The sequence below is a fragment of the Elephas maximus genome, chromosome X (genome assembly GCF_024166365.1).
Source record: "Elephas maximus indicus isolate mEleMax1 chromosome X, mEleMax1 primary haplotype, whole genome shotgun sequence".
Lineage (NCBI taxonomy): Eukaryota > Metazoa > Chordata > Mammalia > Proboscidea > Elephantidae > Elephas > Elephas maximus.
Window position 1 is genome coordinate 102,685,986 of NC_064846.1, and position 19,490 is coordinate 102,705,475.

General features: G+C 40.5%; 1 protein-coding gene across 1 annotated transcript in view; it reads left to right on the forward strand.

Moving 5' to 3' along the window:
- The window catches only part of OPHN1 (oligophrenin 1), a 562,106-nt gene that overhangs the window by 282,052 nt on the left and 260,564 nt on the right, over positions 1 to 19,490 (forward strand). The window contains exon 6 of the mRNA XM_049872355.1: positions 13,996 to 14,097. Coding sequence (XP_049728312.1) covers positions 13,996 to 14,097 — 102 coding nt within the window. The remainder of the gene's footprint in view (positions 1 to 13,995; positions 14,098 to 19,490) is intronic.

Consider the following 19,490-nt stretch of genomic DNA (forward strand, 5'->3'; position numbering starts at 1 on the left):
ATTTATTGATTGTAGATTTGTCTATTTCATTCTGCCTTTTTGTTTTATTTGGTTATGTCTGATCAGGCAGGCTGGGCGTTCTTTGTTGTTTGCTCATCTTTGAGCACCATACTTCTCCACACCCTGTTCAATGCACAGATCCAGCTATGGTGCATCATGGCAGGTCTAGCAAAAGGGGAGAGACTGGAATGGATTGTTTGGTATGTACTGAAGCCAACAGGGCAGAGCTGGGGGGCGGTGCAGGGCAGGTTCTGGTAGACCATGCCTGTGCTGCTCAGGGCTGTAATGCTCAACACACAGTGCAGATAGGCAGGAGGGAGGGAGAGAATGTGATATTTGGAGCTAAATGGGTGTGGGAAAGAAGAGAAAGAGGAGAGGACAACAGGATCCCCTCCCCAAAAAGGATTGAGAGATCCTGCCATTGGAGTGGCATAGACCCAGGGAAGTCATGTGCCAGTGGCTCTCTAGCCAGGTAGTGTGGCACAGCCCATCAAGAAAGGACAGATATGGCACACACAGTAAGGTGGACAGGGGAAAGGAAAGGAAGGAAGAGATAAAGAGATAAGAAACTAGATAAAAAAAGAGAAAGGTATACACGGCCAGGTGGTCAGGAGAAGGGAAAGGAAGGAAGGTAGGGAGAGACAAAAGACGGAGAGAAAAAAAAAGATGCCAAGTAGTTTGGAGGAAGGAAGGTAGAGAGAGACAAGAAACCAAGAAAAAAATGCCCCAAGAGAGACCACCAGAAGTGGATCCCTAGCTGAGTGGAAGTGCACAGCCCATCGAGAAAGAGTGTAGATGGTACACAGTGCCAGGTGTCCAGGAGAAATGAAAGGAAGGGAGGTAGAGAGAGATAAGAAATCAAGAGGCAAAAAAAGAAAAGGGCCCCAAAGGAATCCCTGGCTTGGTGGTGCAGACCAGGGAAGTGGCTCCCCAGCAGAGTTGTGCTGCACAGCCCATCATGAAGGAGCAGAGATGGCACACGGCACCAGGTATTCTGAAGAAAGCACAAGAATGAAGGCAGGGAAGGATAAGAAACTGAGGTATGAAGAAAAACAAGAAAAAAAAATGCCCCCAGGGAGCCCACTGGGGTGATGGCATGGATATGGGAAGTGGCTCCCCAGTCAAGCAGTGCTGCATAGCTCTCAAGAAGGAGTAGAGATGCCACATGGAGCAAGGCGTTCGAGACAAAGGAATGGAAGGAGGTGAGAGAGAGAAGAAAACAAAAGAAGCAAAAATCAAAAAACAACAATAGCAGCAACAAAAAGAATGGTACTGAAGGAGCCGACCAGTGTGGGAAGGGTGAATCTAAATGTCAAGAAGCCGGTGTCTCCCTGGCCAAGGGACTGCAGCCCACTGGAAAGCAGTGAAACGCCACACAGGGGAAAAGGGTGGGGGCAGGAAAGTGTGTATCACTGGTCACCAGGTGCTCTGTCTTCTGATGGGAGCTTTGTGAAGCTGCCATCCTGTACTCCCTGTCCGCTGTTCTTGGTGACTAAAGGGTCCAAAATGGCAAATTCATGCTGCGTTAGCTGATAGGGACCTTCATTCTGTAGCTTCCCTCGTTCTCTGTTGTCTGCTAGTTCTTTATTCCATTCGGTGCTTGGTTGAGTTCTTTATCCCTTCATTTGTTGCTTAGGGTTCCAGGAGTGACAGTTGTCTCTACTTTACTTAGTTTTCCAGGTCTTTGCTGTGGAGGGGCTGCCTGGTGCTTCTGTGTATACTGCCATTTTCTCCCCCTCTTATTATAATTTTCAAGGGCTTATGGTGTTTCATTAGATAAATGAATCATAATTTACTTAATATTTAGGTTGTTTTAGGTCTTTTTGTTGATTTTGATATTCTTAATAATAATGCTTCAGAAAAGATCCTCATGATACTTGAAATGAATGAATTAGGTGAAACAGCAGTTGTATTGACAATTTTTAACATTTACCCCTCAGAATCTAATAGTATTAGCAGGGAAAAAATAAGCAGCAACATCAAAGTTTTTAACAATGCAATAAGCTGGAGCTACTGGATATACATAGAAAACACTGAACTTTATATCCAAGAAACAGAATATATATTCCTTTGGGTGCGCAGGTTACATTTCTAAATAGAGAGCACCCCTTAGTCTCTAAAGGAAGCTTCAACTATTCCAAATAATCAATAAAAGCCAAAACAAAGAAACAAACCCATTGCCATCGAGTTGATTCTGGCTCATAGTAACCCCTTAAGACAGAGTACAATTTCTCCATAGGGTGTCCAAGGAGTGGCGGTGGATTTGAACTGCTGACCTTCGGTTAGCATCTGAACGACTAACCACTGGGCGACTAGGCCTCCAAATAATATCATCCATAATATGTTCTCTAATCGTAATGCTGAAAAATTAAAAATTAATAAAAATAAAATAATTTCATGTTTGATAATTAGCATAGTAAATACCTTTCAGTTAAACAAGAAATACATTTTAGAATGAAATGATATTGAAGTCACTGTATATTAATATTTGTTGGACACATTTCAGCAGTTCTTAGAGAGAAGTTTATAGCTTTCAACATATTGACCAAGAAAGATTAAAAATAAGAGTGATAAACATTTAATTCATAAAAGAAAGAAGAAGATATTAGAGTTCAGGGCAAAAATGAAAGAAATTAAGATACAACTATAAAAACAACAACAACAAAAAATAGTAGAGACTATTAATATAACCAAAAATTAACCAAAAGATTGAGAGGATTAACAAGACAGACTAGTGCCAGGATTGATCAAAGAAAGAGAAAATACAGAATTTAGACTAGAATAAGTGAAATATTTAGACACAACATTAATTTAAAACATTTGAAAAAAATGAAGTAAATTCCTGGAAAAAATATAAAATGCCGACATTTGGCACAAAAAATAGAAACCTTGAATAGACTAATATGTATTAAAGAAATTAAAACAGAAGTCAAAGAAAGACCTTTCTTTCCCTCTCTCACAAAAAGTGGTCCCAGTTGGCCTTACTGGTGAGTTCTGCCAAAATTTCAAGGGAACAGTTTAAATTGTTTTGTATATATGTTGTTTCAGAAAATAGGAACAGAGCAAAAATTATCCACTACTCTACATAAGGCTAGAGTAATTTTTATTACAAAATGAGAGGACAAGTATAGAAGAGAAAAGACCCATTTTACTTATGAACATACAAACAAAAGTAAAAAAAACCTAGCTAACCAAATCCAACAGTAATTAAAAAAAATATCATGGTCAATTATACTTTACCCCAGGGTTAAAAAAAAAAAATCAGCCTTTGAAATCAGTCACTGCAATTCAATTCATTAATATGCTTAACTTATTAGATCTAGAAAAATCATATGCTTAACTTACCAGATCTAGAATTGAAGGGAAATTCTTTAAGTTGGTAAAGGGTATAAGACGAAAACCAATTGCAAATTTCATACCTAGTGGGGAAACTTTAAATACATTTCTCTTAAGATTAGGAACAAGACAAAGATGGCCATTAATATACTACTTTTTAACCCAGTACTGGAGTGTCTAATGAATGCTGTAAAGAATGAAAATTAAGTAAGTGTATAATTTACTTGGTTTGGTATAAGAATGGGAAGGGAATGTATAAAATTGATATTTTTTATAGATTGATATCATCTAACTAGAAAAATTACTAGCATTGACAGACTTATAATACTTAATAATATAATTCAGCCAGAGTGGCAATTATAAGAGTAATATGCAAAAATCAATAATATTTTCAACCTTTGCAATAATCAACCAGTTTTTTAATTGTGATAACCACCACCCATTGTAAAGTTCAAAGCTTCACTGAAGGTATTAGTGAAAAACAAAGTTGCAGGAATTGACAGAATACCAACTGAGATGCTTCAACAAATGGAGGCAAAATGCTGTAAGTGCTTATTTATGTCAAGAAAATTGGAAGACAGCTACCTGGATAACCAACTAGAAGACGTATACCTCTCAGGATCTAATAGTATTAGCATGCCCACTCCAAAGATAGGTGATCAAATGGAATGCAGAAATTATTGATCAATATCATTAATATTACATGCTAGTAAAATTTGGCTGAAGATAATTCAAATATGACTGCAGCCGTATATCAGTGAGGAACTGCCAGAAGTTCAAACTGGATTCAGAAGAGGATGTGGAACATGGGATATCATTGCTGATGTCAGATGGGTCCTGGCAAAGGTAGATAATACCTCTATCTTTGATCAACTATGTGAAGGCAACTGAGTGTGTGAATCATAATAAATTATGGATAACATTACAAAGAATAGGAATTCCTGAACACTTAATTGTGCTCATGTGGAACCTGTACACGGATCAAGAGGCAAGGGGATACTGCACGGTTCAGTATTGAAAAGGCTGTGTGGCAGGGTTGTATCCTTTCACCTTACTTATTCAATTTGTATGCTGAACACATAATCTGAGAAGCTGGATTATAGAAGAAGAACATGGTATCAGATTTGGAGATAGACTCGTTAATAACCTACAATACGTAGATGACGTGACCTTGCTTACCGAAAATGAAGATGACCTGAAATACTTACTGTTCAAGGTAAAAGACCACCACCTTCAGTATGGATTACGCGGAACATAAAGAAAACAAAAATCCTCACAACTGGACCAATAAACATCATGATAAATAGCAAAAACACTGAAGTTGTCAAGGATTTCCTTCTACATTTATTAACAATCAATGCCCGTGAAAGCAGTAATCATGAAATCAAATGATGTACTATTGCATTGTGCAAATCTGTTGCAAAAGACCTTTTAAAAGTTTTTAAAATCAAAGATATCACTTTGATGAGTAAGGTGTGCCTGACTCATGCCAAGATCTGTTCAATGTCCTGATATGCATGCAAAAGCTGGACAATGGAAAAACATAAAGAATTGATACATTTTAATTTTGGTGTTGCTGACAAATATTTTATATACCATGGACTGGCAGAAGAATGAACAAATCAGTCCTAGAAGGAATACAATCGGAATGCTCCTAAGAAGGGAAACGGCAAGGCTTTGTTTTGCTAACGTTGGGCACGTCATCATGAAAAACTAATTGCTAGAAAAGGACATCATGTTTGGTAGAATGTCAGCGAAAATGAAGAAACTCTTCAATGAGATGGATTCACACGGTAGCCTCAACAATCACTAAAAAATATCAAAGACTGTGGAGATGGCACAGGAACGGACAGTGTTTTATTTTGTTATACATAAGGTCACCATGAGTTGGAGCTGACTTGATGGCAAGTCTCCCCATTTTAGTCTTCTTTTTTTTTTATTTAAGTGAAAGTTTACAAATCAAGTCAGTCTCTCACATATAAACTTATATACACCTTACTACATACTCCCATTTACTCTCCCCTTAATGAGTCAGCCCGCTACCTCCTTCCCATCTCTTCTTTGGTGACTGTTTTGCCAGTTTCTAACCCTCTCTACCCTCCCATCTAACCTCCAGACAGGAGATGCCAACACAGTCTCAAGGGTCCACCTGATACAAATAGCTAAATCCTCATCAGCATCTCTCTCCAACCCATTGTCCAGTCCATTCCATGTCTGATGAGTTGTCTTCAGGAATGGTTCCTATCCACAGCCAACAGAAGGTTTGGGGAACATGACAGCCGGGATTCTTCTAGTCTCAGTCAGGCCATTAAGTCTGGTCTTTTTATGAGAATTTGAGGTCTGCATCGCACTGTTCTCCTGCTCCCTCAGTGGTTCTCTGTTGTGCTCCCTGTCAGGGCAGTCATCGGTTGTGGCCGGGCACCATCTAGTTCTTCTGGTATCAGGATGATGTAAGTCTCTAGTTCATGTGGCCCTTTCTATCTCTTGGGCTCATAATTATCTTGTGACCTTGGTGTTTTTCATGCTCCTTTGCTCCAGGTGGGTTGAGACCAATTGATGCATCTTAGATGGCTGCTTGTTTGCATTTAAGACCCCAGACGCCACACTTCAAAGTGGGATGCAGAATGTTTTCTTAAAAGAATTTATTTTGCCAATTGACTTAGATGTCCCCTGAAGCCATAGTTCCCAAACCCCTGCCCTTGCTCCGCTGACCTTCGAAGCATTCAGTTTATTTAGGAAACTTCTTTGCTTTTGGTCCAGTCCAGTTGAGCTGACCTTCCCTGCATTGAGTGTTGTCCTTCCCTTCACCTAAAGTAGGTCTTATTTACTAACTAATCAGTAAATAACCCTCTCCCACCCTCCCTCCCTCTCGCCTCTCGTAACCACAAAAGAATGTGTTCTTCTCAGTTTAAACTATTTCTCAATCTTATACAATATCTGTCCTTTTGCATCTGGCTAATTTCACTCAGCATAATGCCTTCCAGGTTCCTCCATGTTACAAAATGTTTCACAGATTCCTCACTGTTCTTTATCGATGCATAGTATTCCATTGTGTGAATATACCATAATTTATTTATCCATTCATCCGTTGATGGACACCTTAGTTGCTTCCAGCTTTTTGCTATTGTAAACAATGCTGCAATAAACATGGGTGTGCATATATCTGTTCGTGTAAAGGCTGTTATTTCTCTAGGATATGTTCCGAAGAGTGGGATTTCTTGGTTGTATGGTAGTTCTATTTCTAACTTTTTAAGGCAACGCCAAATAACATTTTCAAAGTGGTTGTACCATTTTACATTCCCACCAGCAGTGTATAAGAGTTCCAATCTCTCCGCAGCCTCTCCAACATTTATTATTTTGTGTTTTTTGGATTAATGCCAGCCTTGTTGGAGTGAGATGGAATCTCAGTGTAGTTTTAATTTGCATTTGTCTAATGGCTAATAATCGAGAGCATTTTCTCATGTATTTGTTAGCTGCCTGAATATCTTCTTTAGTGAAGTGCGTGTGCATGTCCTTTGCCCAATTTTTAATGGGGTTGTTTGTTTTTTGTGGTTGAGTTTTAGCAGAATCATATAGATTTTAGAGATCAGGCTCTGGTCCGAGATGTCATAGCTAAAATTTTTTTCCCAATCTGTAGGTGGTCTTTTTACTCTTTTGGTGAAGTCTTTAGATGAGCATAGGTGTTTGATTTTTAGGAGCTCCCTGTTACCTGGTTTCTCTTCTTCATATGTAGTAATGTTTTGTATTCTGTTTATGCCTTGTACTAGGGCTCCTAACGTTGTCTCTACTTTTTCTTTCATGATCTTTATCGTTTTAGTCTTTATGTTTAGGTCTTTGATCCACTTGGAGTTAGTTTTTGTGCATGGTGTGAGGTATGGGTCCTGTTTCATTTTTTGCAAATGGATATCTATTCTGGTGATTTGAGTTAGACTGCTGTTCACCTGACCTAGAATTCATCCATTTATACAGATAGAGTAAATATTTAGTAGATATCCTATATATTTCACTCTTGGGGACACTATGACTAAGTAGCCAATGCCATAAGTCTGTATGAGTCAAACGATTCTGATATTGCTTTGACTCCGCTGTCCATTAATGCAACCGCACCCACCTTGTGTTTGCTGATTGAGTACAGCCACTTGGCCCCTACTACTACGGGGTCCAATCAGCCACATTGTAGTTAGGTGTCTTAATTCAGTTAGGGCAGTTCCCACTGTAAAATCTGATTTATATAAAACAGCAATCACAGCAGTCTTCTAGGGTGCTGTAACTCCCTTCACAAATGTGTTCTTCACAGCTGTGGTAAAAGGTGTGTCCTCTGGGTACTCCATGTGTAGGTCTGTGGATCTTACAAGATAAATCCACTGTAGCATGCCAATTTCCCTAAGGCTTTGGATACCTTCTTCTGTAGTATACCATGGCAGGTCTGGTGCTTCAACTTGGTTTAGTGTAGGCCACCTTGCAATCCATGCTTCAGCAACCCAACCAAATGAACTGTTGGCTCTTTTCCTAACTTCTCAAGCTGAAACATTGAATGAAGAATCTGCTTAGCGGACCCATGTCGATAAACTCAGACTAATCCATCTTTATGTTCTTGCACCATTATCCCACACCCTTAACAGCCATTCCCATGCATATTGCCCAGGTTTCTGTTTGTACATACTAGAAAAGTCAAGCAGTTCTTTTGGAGTGACTCTCCTGGGTCACACTTTGTACTTCACCTTTTAGTGCTCGCTGGGACTTAAGTCTAGTTATAGGTCTAGAAGCCAGAATTGGTATTGTGAAATTGTTTTGAGAATATTCGTCATTGTCTTGTAAAGCATCTGCCTTAGGTGATGCCCCAGGGAGTGATTCAGGCAAGGACTATATAGACACAGCTGGTCTAGGACTAATCTCATTAGATGGGAGTAGAGGGGTTAATTGTTTTTCTGGGCCGGGTGGTTTAGCAGACAAATATGAAGTAATCTGTTCAGGTGGGAACAGGTCCTCTGGCAAGAGTGATTTAACAAAATTTAGGGGCTCAGTGTCCCCAGCTTCCGGATTATCTGCTCATATGTAACCATCTCAAGTTTCAGATTCCATTTCTTCCCAGTTTCCTTAGTTTAACTTCAGACACCTCCCAAGGTTGGCAATTGAGCTGGCATTGTAATTCAGCCACTCTTACAATAAGACTCTGGGTTTGGTTTTCAGCAATTTCAAGTCTCTTACTACAAGAAATAAAGCTTTCTTTCAAAGCACAAGTGGAAGCCTTAAGGTCATTGATGCAGCACTCGAGCTTTGACTCTGAGGCCCTGAAAGTGTCTATATCTTTCGCCAGTTTGTCCAGCGAACATAAGACCAACCAACCAGCTTCCTCATACTTTTCATTCTGACAAAATTGTAGAAAGATATCACGCATGTGTTTACTCAGAGCCTCAGCATTCCCCAATACTTGATCTACTGTGGTGATATTTTATATATTGGTATCACCACCATACACCTTGGATTAGCGGTGCCCTCTTTACTGCTGGAAGCAGAGTCATCAACATCTTTAAGACTAACCAGACTTGAGAACCAATTTAGAAAACTTATTCTTACAATTTTGTTTCTCTGGAGCCACTCTCAGTACCAAATGTCTTAGGCTGGGTTCTCTAGAGAAGCAAAACCAGTAAAGCATATATATATAGAGAGAGAGAGAGAGGGAGGGAGGGAGAGAGAGAGAGAGAGGAGGTTTATATCAAAGAAATGGCTCATGTTATTGTAGAGGCTGGAACATCTCAAGTCCATGGATCAGGATAGATGTTTCTGTCAATTCACGTAGCCGCAGGGGCTGGTGAACTCAAGATCAGCAGGTCGGTGAGCAGGGTTCTTGCTCACAGGCTGTGAAGATCTGCGAATCCCAAGACCAGCAGATAAGCTGATAGCTCAATTCCCGAGAACCAGAGGTGAGATGAACAGGAGGCAACTGCAGGATCCAGAGCGAGTAAAAAAGCCAGAAAGGTTGCTTATATTTGAATGCAGGCTACACCCCAAGGAAACTCCCTTTCAACTGATTGGCTACTTACAGCAGATTCCATCATGGATGTGATCACATAATAAACGCTGAGAATTATGGCCCAGCCAAGTTGACACACAGTCTTAACCATCACACCATCCTTGCTTCTCATGAGCATTTTGGCTGTACTTTTTCTAAGACAGATTTGTTCATTCTTCTGGCAGTCCATGGTATATTTAATATTCTTTTCCAATACAATAATTCAAAGGCATCAATTCTACTTTGATCTTCCTTGTTCATTGTCCAACTTTCGCATGCATATCAAGTAATTGAAAATACCATGGCTTGGGTCAAGTGCACCTTAGTTCTTAAAGTGACATCTTTGCTTTTTAACACTTTAAAGAGGTGTTTTGCAGCAGATTTGCCCAGTGCAATGTGTTGTTTGATTTCTTGACTGCTCCTTCCACGGGCATTGATAGTTCATTCAGGTAAAATGAAATCCTGGACAACTTTAATCTTTTCTCCGTTTATCATGAGGATGTTACTTATTAGTCTAATTGTGAGGATTTTTGTTTTATGTTGAGGTGTAACCTGTACTGAAAGCTGAGTCTTTAATCTTCATCAGTTAAGTGCTTCAAGTCTTCACTTCCAGCAAGCAAGTTTGTATCGTCTGCATAACACACGTTGTTAATGAGTTTTCGTCCAAACCTGTTGCTGTGTTCTTCTTCATATAGCCCAGTTTGTCAGATTATGTGCTCAACATACAGTTTGAATAAGTATGGTGAAATAATACAACCCTCACGCACACTTTTTCTGACTTTAAACCACACAGTATCCCCTTATTCTGTTCAAATGACTGCCCCTTGGTCTATGTGCAGGTTCCTCATGAGCACAGTTAAGGGTTCTGGAATTCCCATTCTTCACAAAATTATCCATGATTTTTTATGATCCACACAGTCAAATGCCTTTGCGTAGTTAATAAAACACAGGTAAACATCTTTCTGGTATTTTGTGCTTTCAACCAAGATCCATCTGACATCAGCAATGATATACTTTCTTTCACTTCCTCTTGTAAATCTAGCTTGAACTCCTGGCAGTTCCCTGTTGATGTATTGCTGCAATGGCTTTTGAATGATCTTGAGCAAAATTTTAATTGCGTGTGATATTAATGATATTGCTCTATAATTTCCACATTCTCTTGGATCACCTTTCTTTGGGTTGGGCACAAATATGGATCTCTTCCAGTTGGGTGGCCAGGTAGCTGTCTTCTGTATTTCTTGGCCTAGACTAGTGAGCACTTCCAGAGGTGCTTCTGTTTGTTGAAGCATCTCAATTGGTAGTCCATTAATTCTTGGAGCCTTGCTTTTTGCCAATGCCTTTAGTGCCATTTGAACGTCCTCCTTCAGTATCATCGGTTTGTGATCATATGCTAACTCCTGAAATGGTTGAATGTTGACCAATTCTTTTTGGTACAGTGACTCTGTGTAATCCTTCCATCTTCTTTTGATGCTTCCTGAGTCATTTTATATTTTCCGCATAGAATCCTTCAATATTGCAACCCGAGGCATGAATTTTTTCTTCAGTTCTGTTGCTTGCGAAATGCTGAGCTACCATATGATCTAGCAATTTCACTTATAGGTATATGCCCAAACTAATTGAATACAAATGTCTGTGCAAAATTTTGTACATGAATGTTCATAGCATCCTTCTTCGTGTTGTTGCTGCTCTTTGTTGCCATTGAGTTGATTCTGACTCATGGCCCCCCCATGTGTTACAGAGTAGAACTGCTCCATAGGGTTTTCAGTATATTTTCAGAAGCAGATCACTAGGCCTGTCTTCCAAAGCTCCTGAGGTGGTTTCAAACTGGCAAACTTTCGGCTACTAATTGTGTGCTTAACCATTTTTACTACCCAGGGAAACTGCCTTCTTCATAATATCCAATGAATGGTGACAACCCAAATGTCCATTGACTGATAAATGTATAAATAAAATGTGGTATATTTATTCAATACAATATTATTCATTCATAAAAGGTAATGAAGTACCGATACATGCTACAATATGGATGAAACTTGAAAAATTAAGTTAAAGAAGCCAGACACAAAACCACTTATATGAAATGTCCAGAGTAGGCCGATGTGTAGAGACAAAAAGTGAATTTGTGTTTGCCAGGGGCTTCAGGATGGGGAGAATGAGGAAATGACTATTAATGAATATGAGGTTTCTTTTGACTTGATGGACATATTCTGGAATTAAATAATGGTGATGGTTGAACAATTTTGTCAGTATACTTAAAACCACTGAATTGTACATTCTTTAAAAGGGTGAATTTCATATGTAAATTATATCTCATTAAGCTGTTACTTAGAACAATGTTAGTGGAGAAAAAAGCAATACACAGAACTTTATCTGCTCCTAGAGAAGTCACTGAAATTTATTGGTTCCCTTGCCCTCTTCAGATACTTGCCTTTTTTAAATAGATTCAGTAGCTAGTGGAGCAGTTTGTGTTACTCTTTATCATTTATGTGAAAATTTCCACATCCTGCGTTTTGGTATCTGAGCTGGGCCTAGGGCTATAGACCTACTTGATTTTTATTCACAAGGTGCTCTGATTATTTATACGCCTCCTGAGTATTGTTCCTGCCATGATCATTTGGGCAATATTTGACTATATGGAATGTGTCAGATAGATCTGTATATTGTACACCCTTGGACAAGTTAGTTCATCTTACTTAAACCTTAGTTTCCTCATCTGTAATTGGATTAACAAATATCTACCTCTCAGGGATGTGAAAATTAAGTAAGGTAATGGGTTTTAAGTACCTACCTAGCACAGTGCCTGGCCTGATGTAGGCCTCAGTTAATATTAGCTTCCTCCCTACTGATTTCCCTCCTTTAAAAAAAAAAAAAGAATTACTCTGGGAAAAAGCACATTCCCTCCAGATCAGAGGTTACTCAGTTCTGTCCTGGCTTTCTGCCCACAACAGATTATGTGTAGAAATAAACCATTGGTGAGGTATTTCTCCTTTTTCTTTTTTTCTATGTGTGCCTTGCTATGCATTTTCTAGTACCCAGCTCATTGTGGGTGTTCAGTGAATTTGGAATTCCTCTGAGAGAACACAAACCCTTTACAAGGATTTCCCAGCATGGTGCTGAGAGGACTGCAGAGTGTCAGCAGTATTCTGTGACAAATACGCATTGTTAGTGCTCCTTTTGAGGCTGTATGACTTTTGGTTGTGCTGAGAGGCAGAGAGCTTAATTAAATTCTTGCTTTCCAGCTAAACCTTGAAGGATTTTTTTCCATTTTTAAAATCAGCCTTTAAAAAAAATTTTGTTGTTATACAGAATATACACAGCACAATATGCACCATTTTAACTGTTCCTAAATGTACAATTTTGTGACATTGATTGCATTCTTTGAGTTGTGCAACCAGTCTCACCCTCCTTTTCTGAGTTGTTCCTCTCCCATTAACATAAACTCTCTGCCCCCTAAAGTTCCTATCTATCTAATCTTTTGAGTGGCTATTATCAATTTGATCCCATATAGATCGTTCTTAAAAGAGCAGGCATTTTTACTAGTTAAGCTAAACTATTGTTTGGTTTTAAGAAGAATTCAGGGGACATTTTTTGTTTAAAGATGTTCTCAGGGCAATAGTTTCAGGGGTTCATTCAGCCACCAGGGTTCCAGAAATTCTGGATTCTGTTAGAATTCGAAATTGCGTTCTGCATTTTTCCCCTTTTGATCAGGATTCTTCTATAGAATCTTTCATCAAAATGTTCAGTAATGGTAGCCAGGTACCATCCAGTTCTTCTGGTCTCATGGCAAAGGAGGCAGTTGTTCGTGGAGGCAGTTAGCCACATTCCATAAAAAAAAAAAAATCCTCCTCCTATTCCTGACTCTCCTTCTTTCTCTGTTGCTCCTGGTGAATAGAGACCAATTGCCATGCCTTGGATGGCTGCTCGCAAGCTTTTAAGACCCCAGGCACCACACAACGAACTAGAAGGTAGAAAAAAAGCACTAAACACATTATTAGGCCAATTAAGTGGAATGTCCCATGAAACCATGACCCAAAACCTCCAAACGAATGAAACAGAATGCATGTGGTTTTTGCTTGTACATTGCTACTTTTTTTCCTGTCGTCCTGTCGTCGTTAACATCAGCTTTTAATATGCAGTAATGAAATCCTTAAACACCACAAAAGAACTCATTGTTCACAGAGGTAGCCCCAGGTTCCTATTGCCTTGAAAATGTTTTATTATTAGGCTGTCTAAATACATAGTATATCGACCTTTTCAAGACACACATTTAGTTCACTCCTGGGTTCCTTTTTCTTTTTTTTGTAATTTAATTTGAATGATTGTGAAAAATACTGAAGAGACAAAAGGTAACTGGCATTAGAGGCCCTTTTTAAGTGTCATTCTCTGAGCAGCATTTCCCATAGACTTCAGTTTTATCCAGAGCAATTGCCCTTTGTGTAGGGAGGACGGTTTGGGGTTATATTCAGGGAAATTGAAACTGCTGAGACCAATGCAAAAGCAAATTCTCTCTTGCTCCTCTCCCCACTCCTCCCAGGAGCTAGAGAGGTTGGCCACAGAGAACAAGACACTGTCTTATCCTGTCTCAGTTTTGAGCAAACAGTTAAAACTACAGACATCTTAATCTGTACCTTCTCTCCCATGTCTAGGAGCGGAAAAAAAAATTTGAAAAGGATGGTGAGAGATTTTATTCTTTGCTGGACCGCCACTTGCATCTATCTTCCAAAAAGAAAGAATCCCAGTTACAAGAGGTATGTTCAAAAAAGTCTGTTCTTTTCTCATCCACTGCCAGGTATGCTTGGAAAGAGTGGCAATTTCCCATTGCAAGGCTTTCCCCATACTTTGTCTGAGCAGGGAACCACGTGTGGTAGCACACGCAGTTAAAACCATTGTGTAGGACTTAGGAGCCCTGGGTTCTCAAGCCAGCTCCTCCAGTAACTCACTAACTCACAGTCTGACCGTGGACAAGATACCCTTTCTTGACCTCGGTTCTCTTGTTTTTAAGAGGAGTGGATAGAACTCAATGACCTCCAGAGTCCCTTTCAGTTCTTCAGACCTTTGATTCCAGATTTCTAGATGCTGTTAAATTAGTGTTGCATTTGGTAGATCAGGAACTGATTTCCCCTGAGATATCGCAGCATTAGCTTTTGTTTTGTGTTTTATTCCTGCACTGGGATTACAGCTTGCATGGAACTTGCAGTGGCTTCAGTTCAAATAAGCCAGTATTTGGTTAGTGCTGACCATATCCCCACAGGCTATGCTGGGTGCAACAAGACTACAGAGAAAATAAGACATATGTTCTGCTTTTTGTAGCTTGTAGTCCAGTTGGGATGCTAAGATAAGGATATACCTGACTCTACCACAAGTAGAATTTTTTTTATATACCGTAAGCATATGTGCTGCTCTTGTTGGTGGTGGAGATGAGTTTGGAGAATAGAAAATTTATATTTGGATGTGGGAAATTGCCTTTGTGGCAAAATCTGCCCTTCTAATTTGATGAGGTCATTCAAGAATAAAGTGTATGACAAGTAGAAGTGGGGAAATTGACCTTTCAAGTGGAGGGCAATGGCTCCAAGGCGGGAGAACAAAGAGTATATTTGGGAAATGTTTGGCCATAATTGTGTTACTATCAGAGGGTAGTGAAAGACAAGATGGCATTAGGCAGGTTGAGGCCATATTGTGGAGTTTGTATTTCATTCTGGTGGAGCTGGGGGTCATTGAAGGCTTTTGAGCATGAAAGTGACATGAATAAAACTCTATTTTAGGAATCTTCAACTGGTTGAAGTTGTAGGATGACTTAGACAAAAGAGAAACTAAAAGGAGGCCAACAAGTTTAGGAAACTATTGCAATGATCTGTTGTTGTTGGGTACTATCGAGGCTATTTTGACTCACAAGGATCCCCTGTGACAGAGTAAAAGTGCCCCATAGGGTTTTCTTGGCTGTAATCTTTATGGAAGCAAATTGTCAGGTCTTTCTCCTGCAGTGCTGCTGGGTGAGTTCTAACCACCAACCTTTCAGTTAGCAGCTGAGCACTTAACCGTTGTGCCACCAGGGTACCTTTTCAATGATAGAGGGGAGAAATAATGAGAGTCTGGAAGAGAAGAGTGATACTGGGGATGGGAAGGAAGGAATTAACTTGTGAAGAATCCAGTAAAAGATGGAAATATTCAAGATTCAAGTATGAAAAGAGATACCTGATGGAAAAATCATAGACATGAGATGTAAACATTCTTAGAAACCATGTTGTCCAAGGTCACACAGACTGTAGCAGAGCTGGAGTTTATCCTCTAACCCTTGGTTTTGTGGGTTTCCATCACATCAGGTGCTTGAAGGTGATGGGTCAAGAGCCTCACTGGTGGATGAAGTTAGTACTGAAAATGAGGAGGGCTACTTCTTTTTCATAAACTGCAATGAAGTACTAGTTCTGGGGTCTTCTGCCATTTTCTTTTTGCACACCTTTGTTTCCCTACTTTTCTGTCTCTTCTGTGCCTGGGTTCCTGTGAAGAAAAGAGTTAACATAGCAGGCCTGAGACTGCTATCCTTAGAAAGGCCTGCTTACAGTATTGGTTTTTGGCTCCTGTCTAGAAACTTGGCTGGTAAACAATTCCTTACACTGATGTAAAAGTTTCTCTAAATGGTCAAGAGTCACTCACTCTGTCTAGGCTGTTTGTACAAACAATGTGGTTTATGCTGAGTAATTTCTCTGGGAGTCTGGAATTTTTATATGTGCTGGGCAGAGAGTGTGTACATGATTCCAAACCCACTGGCTGTCAAGTCAATTCCAACTCATAGTGACCACATAGGATTTCCAAGGCTGTAAATCTCTTCAGAATCACACTGCCAAGCCTTTCTCCCATGGAGCTGCTGGTGGTTTTGAACCACCGACCTTTCGGTTAACAGTCAATTGCTTTAATCACTGCGCAACCAAGCCTCCTTGCTACATAACCAGCCCACAATAAAATCTTGAACACACAGTATCTAATGAGGTTTCCTGGTAGACAATATTTCACACGTGTTGCCACAACTCACTGCTACAGGATTTAACTTTGTGCTCTCTCACACCACTTGGAGAGGAAACCTGAAGTTGGTTTCCTCTGAACTTTGTCCCATACACATTTTCCTTTACTGATTTTGCTTTGCATCATTTCACTGTAATGCTTTTTAGCCATGAGTTTGTTTGCAGAATCCTGTGAGTCCTCCTAATGAGTTACCAAAACTTGGGGTTACCTTGGGGACCCGTGACATAGTTCTTAACTTTATTTTGTTTTGGAAGCTTTTTGCTATGAAAGTTTCTGGAGGATCCTAGCAGTTTGGTGCTGTACATGTAGATGTCCCTGGTATATTTCCTGATGAGCAAAAAGACAGCCTTTGCATTTGTTGAATGAAGTATGAGCTGAGAGCGGGGAAAAGATGGCGGAGTAGTCAGACAATTCTGGTGGTCCCTCTTACAACAAAGACCCCCCAAAACAAGCGAATCAATTATATATATGACAAGCTAGGAACCCTGAACATCAAAGGCAAAGTTAAGAAATCGGACTGAGTGACGGGGAGGGAGACACAGTGCAGAAGCAGCAAAGAGTTGCTGGACCTTACTTGGCAGGAACCGACACCCCTCAGCCCCAATTTCCTGGGATGCAGCTGCTTCAGCGAAAGAAGGCAAGTGAAGTGGCGCTGCCCCGATCCACTGGTGCCACTGCAGCGGGGCCGAGCCAGTGCACAGAATCTACGAACACCTCCAGAATCAGCAAATAAACAGCACTCTCAGCCCATGTGATTTTGTCTCATTTACCACAGGGATCTAATAGTGCCTCCATTTGAAAGAACTCTCTCCCATCTATCTGATTCCTCCTCCCTCTGCACCATCTGACTTCAGGGACAGTTGATTTCCCTGAGCCTGAAATAGGTTCTGCTGCAGTCTCTGAGCCATTCCCCTGCTTTGGAGAAGGAACGAATAAAGAAACGGGGGAAAAATAATCTGCTGGCTCCTCTAATCTGGAAAATTAGAGCAGAAGTGGCTCATGTCCAGGCACAAGCGGTCCACAGACTTTGAATATTTTTCACCCCTGCATGGACCCAGGTGGCCCGATTTCAGCAGCTAGGATCTTGCTGTTATATTGCAAGAGTGAATGTGTTTCAGGTCTGACTGTAACTGTTTCAGCTGTGTGGTGGAGAGGTGGGTTTTTGACATTTCATACTGCTCTGCCTATTAAACAGGGTCCTCACCTACCCACATCAGGGGCCTGAGGACTGGTGGCTCCACCCACGCCACCTAGCCACCTGTGACAGGGGTCTGAGAATAAGTGGTGCCTCCCAGTCCTTACAGCCAACAGCACTGGGTGCCCATAGTCTGGCTGCAAAACCCACCCATCTATGTGCTTTAGGGGACAGGGATGTGTCTTCTCCAAAGATATTCGGGGGAAGGTTGTCACCCCCTGCCTTCCTCAGAGTATGACCCCCTGCTGAATCCAGAAACCTATGCATACACCAATCATCACTGCTCCTCTAAGATTGTAGGTGAGAGCGTGCATCACATGCTAGGTGACTACCTGGACACCTGAGCTGAATCTATACAAGAATAATGAGTGGACTCCTAGGCTAATATACCTGATAACAGCTTTAGCCATGTGGTGACAGGACATTACTGCTTCAAAGGCTCCAATAATCAAGTTAGCTCACTGGAGTAGCCTACTCAGATATATCAAAACAAAACAAAGCAAGAAGCTAGGACACAGTGAGCAAACAAACTAAATTAATACAATAACTTATAGATGGCTTGGAGACAACAGTCAATATCAAATCACATAAAGAAGCAGACCATGATCATTTCAAACAAACTCCCAAAACAAAAAATCAAGAAATCTTCCAGATGAAGGTGTCTTCCTGGAATTACCAGATATAGAATATAAAACATTAATATACAGAACTCTTTAAGACATCAGGAAGGAGATCAGGCAAAATGCAGAGCAACCCAAGGAGCACACAGATAAAGCAGTCAAGGAAATTAAGAAGATTATTCAAGAACATAATGAAAAATTTAATAGGCTGCAAGAATCCATTGAGATCCCACTCCTTGGAATATATCCTAGAGATATAAGAGCAGATATATATCTGTTACACGAACAGATATATGCACACCCATGTTTATTGCAGCACTGTTTACAATAGCAAAACGATGGAAGCAACCAAGGTGCCCATCAATGGGTGAATGAATAAATAAATTATGGTATATTCATACAATAGAATACTATGCATCGATAAAGAACAGTGAGGAATCTGTGAAACATTTCATAACTTGGAGAAACCTGGAAGGCATTATGCTGAGTGAAATTCGTCAGTTGCCAAAGGACAAATATTGTATAAGACCACTATTATAAGAACTTGAGAAATAGTTTAAACTGAGAAGAAAATATGCTTTTGTGGTTACAAGAGGGGGGAGGAAGGGAGGGTGGCAGGGGGCATTCACTAATTAGTAGATAAGAACTACTTTAGGTGAAGGGAAAGACAGCACACAATACAGGGGAGGTCAGCTCAAGCGGAATAAACCAAAAGCAAAGAAGTTTCCTGAATAAACTGAATGCTTCGAAGGGCAGCGAAGCAGGGGCGAGGGTTCGGGGACCATGGTTTCAGGGGACATCTATGTCAACTGGCATGATAAAATCTATTAAGAAAATATTCTGCATCCCACTTTGAAGAGTGGCGCCTGGGGTCTTAAACGCTAGCAAGCAGCCATCTAAGATGCATCAATTGGTCTCAACCCACCTCGATCAAGGGAGAATGAAGAACACCAAGGACACAAGGTGATTACGAGCCCAAGAGACAGAAAGGACCATATGAACCAGCGACTACATCATCCTGAGACCAGAAGAACTATATGGCGCCTGGCTACAACTGGTGACTGCCCTGATAGGGAACACAACAGGGAACCTGAGGGAGCAGGAGAGCAGTAGGATGCAGACCCCAAATTCTCATAAGACCAGACTTAATGGTCTGAGACTAGAGGGACCTGGTGGTCATGGCCGCCGAGACCTTCCATTGCCCCAAGACAGGAACCATTCCCGAAGCCAACTCTTCAGACATAGATTGGACTGGACAATGGGTTGGAGAGGGATGCTGGTGAGGAGTGAGCTTCTTGGATCAGGTGGA